Source organism: Cydia amplana, chromosome 16 (assembly GCF_948474715.1).
Source record: "Cydia amplana chromosome 16, ilCydAmpl1.1, whole genome shotgun sequence".
NCBI lineage: Eukaryota > Metazoa > Arthropoda > Insecta > Lepidoptera > Tortricidae > Cydia > Cydia amplana.
In genome coordinates, this window is record NC_086084.1 from 12,374,948 (window position 1) to 12,388,167 (window position 13,220).

At 40.8% G+C, this 13,220-nt stretch overlaps 1 protein-coding gene across 1 annotated transcript in view; it reads left to right on the forward strand.

Annotated features, from left to right (window-relative positions):
* Window positions 1-12,446, forward strand: part of LOC134655074 (excitatory amino acid transporter 3) — a 39,073-nt gene extending 26,627 nt beyond the window's left edge. The window contains exons 4-9 of the mRNA XM_063510537.1: window positions 8,307-8,398; window positions 8,736-8,919; window positions 9,528-9,761; window positions 10,810-11,001; window positions 11,617-11,751; window positions 12,252-12,446. Coding sequence (XP_063366607.1) covers window positions 8,307-8,398; window positions 8,736-8,919; window positions 9,528-9,761; window positions 10,810-11,001; window positions 11,617-11,751; window positions 12,252-12,414 — 1,000 coding nt within the window. The 3' untranslated portion in view covers window positions 12,415-12,446. The remainder of the gene's footprint in view (window positions 1-8,306; window positions 8,399-8,735; window positions 8,920-9,527; window positions 9,762-10,809; window positions 11,002-11,616; window positions 11,752-12,251) is intronic.
* The last annotated feature ends 774 nt before the right edge of the window (window positions 12,447-13,220 follow it).

Below are 13,220 nucleotides of genomic sequence, written 5' to 3' on the forward strand. Positions count from 1 at the left end.
AATACACGGGATTATTCAGATAAATTAGCTATTTATCGTTTAAATATAGCAAGTAAATAGCTACGACTGTGTGATGTATCCACCGTGTAGCCTATTTATATTAGCAATTTAAAATAAATATTAGCAATTTAAAATAACTACTGTTTATATTAAATTGAAATTGAGCTGTAAATATATTCACTTTCTCATCTTAACTTAAAAATCATATTTCTTATAATAACAAAGCTTCTACAAAATACCAGCCACATGTATTTTCAAAAGAATCGGAACCAATATTGGTATAAGTATCAAAGAACGGTTATCGTTCAATAACCCCTTCGATACCCGTCCCACAATGTATGTTTGCCACAATGTATGCAAACCCGCAAGATTGCAAATCCGAAATGATTCGTCAAATTCGGCGTTAAATTGATGACATGTCGGAATATAGGTTAATCCCGCTTAATCCGCCGTTCCACGCGTGCCAGGGTCTGAACCGACCGTAGGGAAGATGATTTCATTTCAAATTTTTGATTATAAATCGATGAACACCGGTAGCATGCACTAAAAAGTGTCACGTTGTGGATAGATCTCCATGGTAAAGTATAAAAGTATGCAATTTTTCATCAATGTTTTCGACGTTATCACGCAAAATTATCGTCCGTAAACCGACTTTACAGACAACCATATTTATTATATTCATTATACTCTACGTCTACGACATGCCGAAGTTAGCGTCACATTTTTTATGTAAAGAATTCCTGTGCTTTTGTGTCCTTGATGCGTATTCCGATTGTAATAACAGGTTATGAATTTGACCACTTTTTATATAAAAGTGTCATTTTGTGGAACTTGCTAACTATGTAAACAAAAGTCACTAGTAAATTCATATTTTTTGACAAATTCAATATGGCGGTTTGTTTACATAGTTTAGTTTAGTTTATTTATCTCAATACCTATACAATTTTCATACAGGTAAAATATACATACATTTCAGCTTGCACTACTTGTCGTATGATGATCGTTTTTTTAGAATAATAATAAGAATTAGAACCGAACATCAAAATGTAAAATAAAATGTAGTACATAAGAAATCAAAACAAAGCAAATAGAATTAAATTAAAAACGTCAAAATATCACAATAGTAAAAAATATAAAAATAAAACAATGTCAATAGAAAAATTAAATCAGTTTCAGTACTAGAAAGTACAAATCATAGAAAATGATGTCAATTTTTTTTAAGTACCTAAATACTAAATCTAAAAAAAATTACATAATACTAACAATTATAACATAGTTAGCAAGTTCCATAGAATGACACTTTAGTATTATGTGGTGTGTCATAAGTGTAGGTATATTGTGGACTAAGATCACGGTCTGCGGTGACCCGGCTAAGGCGACGATCAATCAAGAACCGATGTCGTTAGAGCGCAGATATTGGCAGCCACTGAACCCTCTAGTTATCGACTAAGCGTTAGATTAGAACTAACGGCTTAGAAGCTTTCTTAGTGGATTCTCTCTCTTTTCCTATTCATTCATGCCTTATATATGTCACCGTAAGATTGTGAACCCGTTAGTTTATAATCTAACGTAGGTTTGGTTAGGTTACATTATAATCTCCCTACCGTCAGTTTATAATGTAACTAGCGAGATGATAATCTGACGAGTGTTTACAATTTTACGGTGACATATATAGTGATTTTGTTGCCTGACCATACTCTGAGGGGCTGAATGTGTAGGTCATACTAAACAACTTTTACTATACTAGGGGTCTAACTAACCCTAAGAACCAAAAAACAAGCAACAACGGTTCCACTCCGGGAGTGCCGATAGAAGTGAAAACTCACCTCACTATGTTACCGACGCCCGGTAACACGATACATACGTTTAGCGGAGGTATTCTATTTATTTATTATATATTATTATCATTCTCAAATAAGATCACACTTTTTTATTGACATGTTTATTTACATACTGCCATGACAACGTCAAATTATTTGAACATAGGTAAAGAGTCTTAAAAAGGAGTCCGCAACATAAATGTCAAATAACATTGAGTTTTTCTTTATTGATTTAAATGCCATTTAAATTATGAGTGGCCACCTTACGGGGCTTACGGCACAGTACACTAAGAACAGTAGTGAATCTAAGGCCGCTCGGCAAGTTAGAGTTAGACCAAGAAAAGTCTGCAGCGATTTTGATAGCCCACGCAGTGCAAGTGTTATTTACACGTCATAAATTCATAGAAGTTTGACGTTTAAAATGACACTTGCACTGCGTGAGCTATCAAAATCGCTGCAGACTTTTCTCGGTCTGACTCTATTTACCTACTCTTGCGTTGGCGTTTAGGGTTGTCACTTTTATTTTTAGCTAAATATTATTTGCGTATTATGAGTAGCACTAGGTTTCTATTTATATAATATAATGAAATATTCTATCAGTTCATAAATGAGGTATACATTAAGGCCGGTAAGAGCAGGCAAATGCGAGCGTACTCGAATGCGCGCGATCACAGTCGCGGTACGGCCCACACTGCCGCCACCGTATTCCCCCGTATATTATGCTAATGTGTGCGTGGCAGCGCGTGCGTACACGGCGCCCGGCGCGCACGCACACATTCAAGCCGGCAGCGGCACATTTCTATGAAGATTCACTACTGTTCTTGTACTGTGCTTACGGTCACGTGATCGCCGTACCTTACGGTCACGTGATCGCCTTACGCTGTCTCGAGTTTATCATTTTTTCCCCACCTCAAAAAGTGACCAGCGCTGCTAAAGAAGTTTTCACTTCAAAAATCTGCTATCTTATACTTTATCGGCGAATCATTATGTCAATGTTTTCTATGGAACATGGAACAGCAGATATTTTTCGAGATTTCGGAGTCGGCTCCATAGTAAAAGTTGTTTAGTAGGTATGACCTACGTATTCACCCCTCAGAGTTTGTAGAGACAACAAAATCAGCCTCTGTATAGGGTAGGTACACAGAACATATTACAGAGGTTAGAATGGCTATCGCGCGCAGTTAGTATCGGAACCGGTGTCGCCGCTCGTTCCTCTCCACATTTACTAACACTCGCGCAACGGTAGTAAAAACTTGTGTGCGTGGTGAATGGATACGCCTCCTTTAGACAGATTTGATGTCTGGCTTCTTAATCTGAAGGTTATTGTGGCGCAAAAGGCATGTTTACTTCGTTTTTCGGTCAGCGCGGGCGAGTAGCATGCGAGCGTTTGCTCAAAACCGGCGGCGACACGTACCCTGCTCGCATCGCCATTCTAACTTGTTCTGTGATAGGGTACATTCAGGACGGCTTTCAATGAAATCTAGTTAATATGTGGTACCTAGTTTCTGGTCCCCTGACTATTATTTTAACCATACTAATATTATAAATGCGAAAGTGTGTCTGTCTGTTTGTTACCTCTTCACGTTCACTTCAGTTAATGAATTGCCTAATAATTGAAGTAAGCAATGCGCAAATCGAATGATTGCTATTAGCATTATTCGGGCGCTATACTTACTTTAGCTGCTGTCACTAATTCCACGCAGACGAAGTCGCGGGCAAAAGCTAGTTCTGTCATATTCGGCTTACATTCATATGTTTATTATTATAATAATGTGTTATTATATCAATTAAAAAGGAAGAAAGGCAATAGGCGCAGAATAAAGGATATAAAGTCTACCACGAAGTTTATGAGTTCTTAAGAGTCATGCGAACCCGTCGCCTAACTTCGATTGTATGACAGCGGGTAGGTTCGCGTGACTCTTAATGTAAAATGCGTAACTACTTGCAATACTTTTCACAGGCCTACTAACAAACATATCCAATCACTTTGAACTTAATCTTACATCCTTCCATGATGACAGCAACCGTTTACCAGATTAAACTCTATTCTATTTCCATTTATTCATCAAACTATATAACTCTCAGACGCGACCGACTTCATTTCCATACAGTTAAGTGCACAGGATTATATGTTTCGGCAAGGAAACTAATGAAAACGTTCAACCGAGAGGTTGATTCTCATTTAACAAATTGTTATAGTTTTGAACTTGAACTTGAACAAGTTAAATAATACAATAATTATGCGTTATTAATGTTATAATTAATTGTCACGTGCGGTACTAATTGGCACACAGATACTGTACGGGGCATTAGTGATGGGTAGGACATCAATTTAAAATGAGTTTGTATGAGTACCTCATTTTCTAAAATGAGGTGTTACAATGTCTTACTTCAAATGAGGTGAGGTACTAGCATATTTTCAGCGTCGACTATTCTATTAATTCCAACGGCGATAAAAATATTTAATACATATTTATACATATTTATGTATTCAACACTTCCTTTATAAATAAATAAATAGTAACATTTAATTGGAGTGCAATTCTGGAGGTTAAGAATAGAACTTTTAGGAGAAAGATAATTTTAGAATCAAGTAAAATGAATAGAGGAGTGAAGTAAGACATTTTTGCGGTACGAAGTACTGCGACAAATTAACAAAATGAGTGGTACAAATGAGGTGCCTCACGAGTGAGCGACTCGACACTACGGGGCATGACACAATAATTTCACTATCCGGCCTTGCGAATTGAATAGAATCCTGTTACCGTGCAATTTAACTTTATATCATTTTATTCATTAATTATTCAATGCCTATTGAGATCATATTATAATATTTTACATATACGACTGCCCAGACGACGCGCTTTCATAATATATGGCACTATATTATCAACTGTAAGAAAATGCGACATTCCCAAAAATTAAGGATTTGTTATAGAGATAAGTAGTTAGATCCAATGTGTAACTTAAAATCACGTCTAAACACAATATAACATCCCGTGACCGAACTCAGGACGCCTAAGGTTACCAGTCCAGTGCGTTTAGGTTTTTTACCGTAAGGCATAACATAGGTACATTAAATATCAGTATCAGTATCACTCAAATGATTATCCTTGTTTTTTTGTAGCAAACGGCAAGCCCTTTCATTTAAAGGGTTTTCATCTTTGCTGTCAGACGCTTACTTTTCATACTTTCCCTAATAAGTAAGCAGCAGGGCTAAGATGGTCGCCTTTTTATCATCTGTCACCATGCCTGTCACATTCTAACAAGTATGAAAGTGCGAAAGTGACGCATGGAATGACAGGTGGTAAAAATGCGACCATAACATATGTGCAGCGGGCTGAGCACGGTCGCATTTTTAACGCCTGTCACCATGCCTGTCACGTTCTAACAAGTATGTAAATACAGGTGATAAAAATGCAACCATGCTGCCATCGCAGGACTATTAAGTTTGGTATAAATTGGCGGTCAGAAATGGAATGTTACTCTAACACGTCACAGTAGGTACCTCATAATCGCGTCATTTCGTCACGCCAGGCGTGTCTCACTCCGCGATTTCGTCGCTTTGCTACAGGTAGCTAAAAGTACATCCGTTCGGCTCCAATTTTGGGGAAAGCCATAAGCCGCGCGTGGCGCTGTCGCCACCTAGCGGCTATATCTGTGCTTATCGTAACATACGCGTTTTGTTAGAGAGTGAGTCTTCTGTACTTAGTACTATTATTTATTCTGTGCCCTAACACGTCACAGTAGGTACCTCATAATTGCGTCATTTCGTCACGTATATATCACGCAGCATTGAGTTACGACGAATTAGGACCAATTTAACTGCCATTCATCACGGAGTGTCGACACATTCGGGTTATCTGCATTCTGTTGCATATGCACATATGCACTTTGACTTCCAGAAGCGTGGGTTAGGTACTCTATGCCACAACTCTATTGGCCGTATGCGCCAAAAAATATTAAAAAAAACAACGGGTTGCACTCCGGGAGTGCCGGCAGAAGTGAAAACTCAATGACATTCTAACAGTTTTTCGATCAGGTCACGTGTCCGTCTTACGTCTTACGAATCTTACGGTCACGTGACCTGTCGCGAGTTTAACATTTTTTCCCCATCACAAAAAGTGCACAGCGCCGTTAAAGAAGTTTTCACTTCAAAAATGAACAAGTAGGTATTTATCTGGTATTCATAACGATTCAGCGAGGAAATGCTGTCCGCATCCTCGGTACCATGCCACAAGGGGTTGTCCATTATTTTAAATGATTTTTTATAGAATTATTCATTACCTACTAGCGACCCGCCTCGGCTTTGGACGGGCAGTTCAACGAATTTACACAAAACCTTTACAAATTATACACCAAAACCTTCCTCCAGAATCACTCTATTAAAAGGTGAAAACCGCATGAAAATCCGTACAGTCGTTTTTGAGTTTATCGCTAACATACAGACAGACAGACACCGCAGGGGACTTTGTTTTATAATACATATGTATTGAAGATTATATATAAGTAAAAAGGCACGCGAGGATCGCGGTGTTGTATGGAGGTTCGTCTTGATATTGACTAGTATCTGCGGCCACCTCTGGTTCTTGATTGCGTCCCCTTAGAGAAGTGGTCCATTCGGCAGTTCCCTGCTCGTCACTCTTCATCAGCCGGTTATTTATACTGCGCCCTACATCGCGCTCGTTAGGGTTGCCACTTCAACGGCAATTTGCATCCAATTGTGGGGATAAAAATAGCGGGGTTGGAACTATTTTTCGCATTTCGACTAATCTGAAAAGGCCTAGTTTCCCCTCTGGGCAACGATTTCAAAAGTAAAGATATAGGCCCGATCATATAATTCTGAACGAACATTCTCGTTTGGTTAACACTAGTGGAATGGCACAACGCGATTGGTTGATGAGTTCGCATCACGCGCGCGGTTGGTCGCAACTAGGTTGGACTGCACGATTGGCTCGCATTCGGGTGCTCACCAGTGTGCTGGCCCCACTCTTGGTGCCCGTAAGGCCCGTCTTTACGAAGTAATATATAAGTCAATGCCTCTGGGTTGGAACAACAGATGTCGGTCATTTTCGTAGAAACTAGTGTCTATTTTTGGGATTAGTTGCCGAGCGGGCCCCATCAGGCTCCCAAAAGCTGTTTCTTACCAATTTTTTTCTTCTTGTATATTCAATTGTTCACGTTTGGTTATTTAAAGTAATCTCACAGAAATTGACAGCCCTACGTGCGTGAACAATCTAACTAGACAATGATGGCACAGCTCGCGAGCAAAATGCCAGGTGACATTACGTCGATGGAGACTGGCTCGTTAATCCAGGCACTTCCTAATATCGTTGGCACCGCTGGGTACTCATACAGAATTAGATAAACTGAAGTTTGCGGCCGTTGTCAATAAGATTATACCGTTATAGTAAGAGATTATGTTTTTTATGAACTAAAGCGATGGTAGCTTGTACAGTCGCCATCAGATATATCGGAGCGGCCAAGGTGTTCACAATATCTGAACACGCACTCTAACGCCCTGACAATAGAGGCGTGTTCAGATATTTGTGACCACCTTGGCCGCCGGGCCGAAGCCCGGGCCCACGTCATTTTCTATGTCGGCTGATCGGTAATCACGTGGTGCTTTTCATAGAAAACGAAGCGCCGGAAGCTCCGTCCCGGCCCCGGCCTAGTCTAGCGTGAGTCATCCTTAAATCAAGTGACATTTACTGAGTACAAAATAAGATTACAATGGCTGGTTAAATCAAAAGACGAATGTATGGTAAATTACATAAAAGCCCTAGTGGGTTTCCACTTCGCAACACAAACTCAATTACGTCCTGAAAACCCATACAAAACCGGCTCGAAATGTTATGGCAGTCAAAATTTACGTCATATTCCATTGTTTTAAATTCAAGGTCTCGTGATGACGCGTCGTGATAATTGATGTAATATTTTAGCGGCAATGGTGGTGGTAAGCCGGTGAAGTTTAATAGCATTAGAATGGGTAAATAGGTAATTATATTATAGGGCGGAAGTGAGCTCGTCGGTCATAGGAGCACATCGAATTGCGACCGATTTGAGTTGAGGATAAATTGTTTTGCCCTTCAGGGACGCATCGTGTGGGTCCAACCTGGCTTTGTTGGGATAACTGGTGGCTTTTAGGTTTAAATGGATTGTTGGTGTTTACACAATGAGCTTTAGTTATAGACAAGACAATTCAAAACAAAGATGATAGTGTTTTTTGGCATGGAATAGCTACGATAAGCTTAAAATAAATCTCTAAAAGGGAATATTTCTCTGAGAATATTTCTGCGGGTGCGTCTAATTGCCACGACACTTTTCATACATGTTGTATAGGTCGCGGCAATTAGACCGCAGATATTTTTTTTTGAGAATGACCCAAAAATGTTTTGTAATTATAATTAAGTATCTCTTCATTTTCATTTCTTTCTGGTTTAGTATTTATGTTGAATCTGCAACAGTCTCCTATTTCTGTTCCAGAAACGTGTTCCCGGAGAACATCGCTCAAGCTACAATCGCGTCCTACAGAACTAAACTCACTTATGATGGAATCGAAAAAGGAGCTATTAAAGGTACATGCTGCCGTTGTTGTTGATTCCATTTTAGCAATTTCAACAAAAACTAATCGAATTACATACCGTGCTTTCCCGTGGAGGGGTCCTGCTTCCGTGGGTTCTTCCGTGTTTTTTTTTAAATATGGTTTTCACCTTGCTAAGAAGCTTGAAGTTAATTAATCACAAATCAATTGATGAATGGGGAATGTTCAGTGACTTCTGATTTCTGTTTCAATAAACACTTTTAAATATCCTATTCCTATTTGCGGCGCTGTATACTAGTCCCACAATATTATTTTTCCCACGGATAGCTTTATTAATATTAGGCACTTAAAATATCCTTCCATGATTCCAGGCCACCCAGAGACGTACAAAATCGAGGGCGACTATCAGCCTGGCAGCAACGTGCTGGGGCTGGTGGCGTTCAGCATCGTGCTCGGCATTACACTCGGCAAGATGGGCGACCAGTCCAAACCGCTGCAGGACTTCTTCCAGTCCATGTCGGAGGCCATGATGATTATCACTGGCTGGGTTATTTGGTTAGTATAACGTAGTACAACACTACTTGTCACCTAGAGGCAGTCAGTAGGATAGGCGACTCCATGTTTGTTCTAGATCCATGTTTCCACCGGCAAAGAGTAGATAGATGGTAGATCATTACCGGCTGGGTTATTTGGTTAGTTGATCCCATTTGTTACCAAAACGTAGTCACTAAGATGGGCGACCAGTCACCCCCGCTTTAGGACTTTCCACAGTGCACCCAGAGGTAGACACTAATATATCTAGAAGGCGAGTCTACTCGTATCACAGCAGATCCGGTAATCTGAATAAATCCAACTTATCTGAACGATTACGATTCTCCAATCACGAGGTCACGAAAGGTCTACGTATTACCACTATGAGTATCTATTTACTTCCTTCCACTAAGCCTATCTAGGCTTACCTACTGCCAGCCATTTTCTTTATCATTATCACCCTATAAGTCCCACTAAAGGGCACAGCACAGGCATCCACTAAATAATTGTTTTTTTTTCTAACGATAGCGGAGAAACGGACCGCGATTGGTCATTTTGTTTTAAGAATCGTACCCCTGAAGAAACTAATTGGTGATCCCTGCATTACTATAATAAAAAACTTGTCATTCCAGGATCTCCCCCCTCGGCGTGTTCTTCCTAGTAACAGCCAAGATCATGGAGATCGACTCGTTCGCGGACCTGGTGGGGCGGCTGGGCATGTACTTCATGACGGTCCTGCTGGGGCTGTTCCTGCACGGCTTCGGTACCCTCAGCATCCTGTTCATCCTGGCCACCAAGAAGCTGCCGTGTCGGTACATCGCGAAGATGGGGCAGGTCATGGCCACTGCGTTTGGAACTGCTTCTAGGTGGGTTAATTGTTTGTTTCTGAACTATACTTAATTATGTGCGTAATTTACTTTATTTACCTCTCAATATTTTAACCAGCCAGCCTATTATGGATAGCTTTATCCATCTTTATCCACGTGATAAAATAACTGTCACTGTTTAACACCGTGGGAAAGAAAGTGACGGACACCGTTTTATCACGCTGTCACGTAGACAAGAACGACCATCATATCCGTACAGAACATTAGGCCTTTAATCAAGATCAATTATTATAGGGGGTTATTATAAGTTTCAGGAGTTTCACTTGCTTGCTTGCGAGCAGCTTTTCAACGGTGAGAAAGTCGATATTTTTCGAGGTGTCCTTCATCGTAATGTATAAATTACCTAAGTACCTAAATCACATGTCAAACCGAAATGTACAAAACATACACACTAACGTGACCCTTAAACTGCTCTATAGACTAAAAAATAACGAACTTATTGAGCTTGACCTTCGTAAAACAGGTCATTACAATATATAACTAGGGCACTGATGTCCCATGGGAAATACGTTCACAATTAAAAGGGTTATTGTAGTATAGAAGGAAATAAATGTACAAAAACTTTAATGTAGTTAAAAGCCATCCCTAAAACAAGGCAAAAATTTTACTTCTGTATAAATATGTTACCTACAAAGCCTTAAGTTTGTATAACTCCATTCCTATCTAAGGTTGGTATTCCACCTATCCAATATCTTGGTCCAATGTGCATTGCGTCTCACTGCATGTATATCTGCATGCTTAGTGAGAGCACTAAGCAAAACCATGTGAGATACACATTGGAAAAAGAAATTGGGCAGGTGGAACCCTAAGATACCTACGGTCTGTAAAAAGATTTAGGTACATTTCGTGTTTCAGTATTTTCTATATCGTAACCAATAAAAATGAGTCACGTTGCGTGATGATTTCCATCTACCACCAACTTAAGTCTACCGGCACAGCTCTTTAAAGTCAACCAAGGTTCATGTTTATTATCTTAAAAATCCTAATTTTTGACATAAATTATTTTTAAATACTTTGTAACTTCCAGCTCAGCAACTATGCCGATTACGATAGGCTGCTGCGACGACATGGGACTGGACCCTCGCATCACTCGCTTCGTGATTCCCATCGGCGCCACCATCAACATGGACGGCACGGCGCTCTATGAAGCCGTGGCCGCCATCTTCATCGCGCAGCTACGCAAGGTCGACATGTCTTTCGGCAAGATCATTGCTGTGAGGTAAGGACCTTCGTGATACCCATCGGCGCCATGATCATGGACGGCACGGCTCTGTATGAGGCCGTGGCAGCCATCTTCATCGCGCAGCTACGCAAGGTCGACATGTTTTTCGGCAAGATCATTGCTGTGAGGTAAGGACCTTCGTGATACCCATCGGCGCCATGATCATGGACAGCACGGCTCTGTATGAGGCCGTGGCAGTCATCTTCATCGCGCAGCTGCGCAAGATCGACATGTCCTTCGGCAAGATCATTGCTGTGAGGTAAGGACCTTCGTGATACCCATCGGCGCCATGATCATGGACAGCACGGCTCTGTATGAGGCCGTGGCAGCCATCTTCATCGCGCAGCTGCGCAAGATCGACATGTCCTTCGGCAAGATCATTGCTGTGAGGTAAGGACCTTCGTGATCCCCATTGGAGCCACTCTCAACATGGACAACATGGGTCGGATTGTTTCCTGTACGCTAAAGGACGCTCACTTTATACCGATCAAAACTGATCCCAAAGACTAATACAAATGACATCTTATCATTGTATGGGTGACGTCCAGGCACACATATACATAGACGCTTTCAGTTACTTTGTTTTGGTGAATTCTTGGTTATGTGTTTCAGTGTGACGGCGACGGCGGCGAGCATAGGCGCAGCGGGCATACCCCAGGCCGGGCTGGTCACCATGGTCATGGTGCTGGACACCGTCAACCTGCCCGCTGAGGACGTGTCCATTATTCTCGCGGTCGACTGGCTGCTGTGAGTACTGGACACATTACTGTCTCAAAAATCATAATAATCGGTCGTGCGTTGTTTTGTCGGTATTGTCAGTCTTTGGCCCTCACCCCACACCTTCTTCTATCTTCATCATAATTATCATTATCAACATCATATCTTTTCCTTAAATTTGTTAGGCGTTCTCAGGCTTCTTAGATAGTTTCAAAGCAATAAACGGCACATAGTAACGCTGGGTAAGATGCTGATGGAAAGTTGACCATGTATCTAAAGATGGAATTTGACTACATTTATTTGATTTGTCTGATAACTTGTGATTATATCCAACTACCAACCTATAGTATATACGTAGGTATATTCTATTTTCCGAAAGAGTCAAATAATTCAGTGATTAACAATAAAATCCTTCATTCCGTATCTTTATGAATCCTACAGATATCCAGAAAAGTAATGTCGTTGTTTTCTTATAGAAATTCCACTAGTTTATTTCCATCCCATATATTCTCACGCGCCAACTATTTCAGTGACCGATTCCGGACTACGATCAACGTGGTGTGCGACGCGCTGGGCGCCATTATCGTGACGTCACTGTCGCAGGGCGACATCGAGAAGACCCGCGCGCTGCAGAACGACCGCGAGGGCGCCAACACGCACGAGCTGGCCGAGCTGGAGAAGGGGGACCATTGAACGCCGTGGGGAAGCCATTCTATGCGCGCGATTGACGTGTCCGAACCCGTTCGGTACCGAATGTTCCGAACGGTTTTTATATGAAACCGAAAAGAATTGATTGTAATAGAGAGGTAAAGACTAAGAAAAAAATGTACCCCTTAGTTTGACATCCAAAACAGATGGCGCTGTACTGCGCCATATGTTTTGCGGTCACTGAATTGTCAAACGTCAAATTTGACAATCAGAGTTACCGCAAAATATATGAAGCTGTATAGCGCCATCTCGTTTACCTGTCAAGTTCGAAACACGAAATTGTCTTAGATTTTACGCATCTTACTCAATCAATGTATCTTTGGTGAAACTAAAGCACCATTTAGACAGTTCAAGAAACATGCGATTGACGTTACATTGCGGTATTCATTGTACTCTGTAAGTACTAATATTGCACGCAAGTTCTTGAACCGTCCAAATGGGACTTTAAACTGTGAAGGAAAGTAGGTGGCAACTCGTTTTAAGTGGCCCTTTTTTGCCGTGTTCAGTAAATGTGGTTATACTGGAATAAGCTATTTTTATTTTAAATCTGGAGGTATTTTGTTTTGATAGTACCTAAGTATTGGCCTAGAAACAGCGGCGATCAAATTATACATCTAAATTAATGCATATACATCTAAATTAATGAGCACGATTGTGTTGATTAATCATCTCGAAATCGATCATGGTATGAATGGGCGAAGACTCGCTGAAACTGCTTCAGTATGTAATGGGATTGGGAATTGAAATTTGGGATCGTTGATTGCGTAATGCATAATGGCTACCTCGGTTAA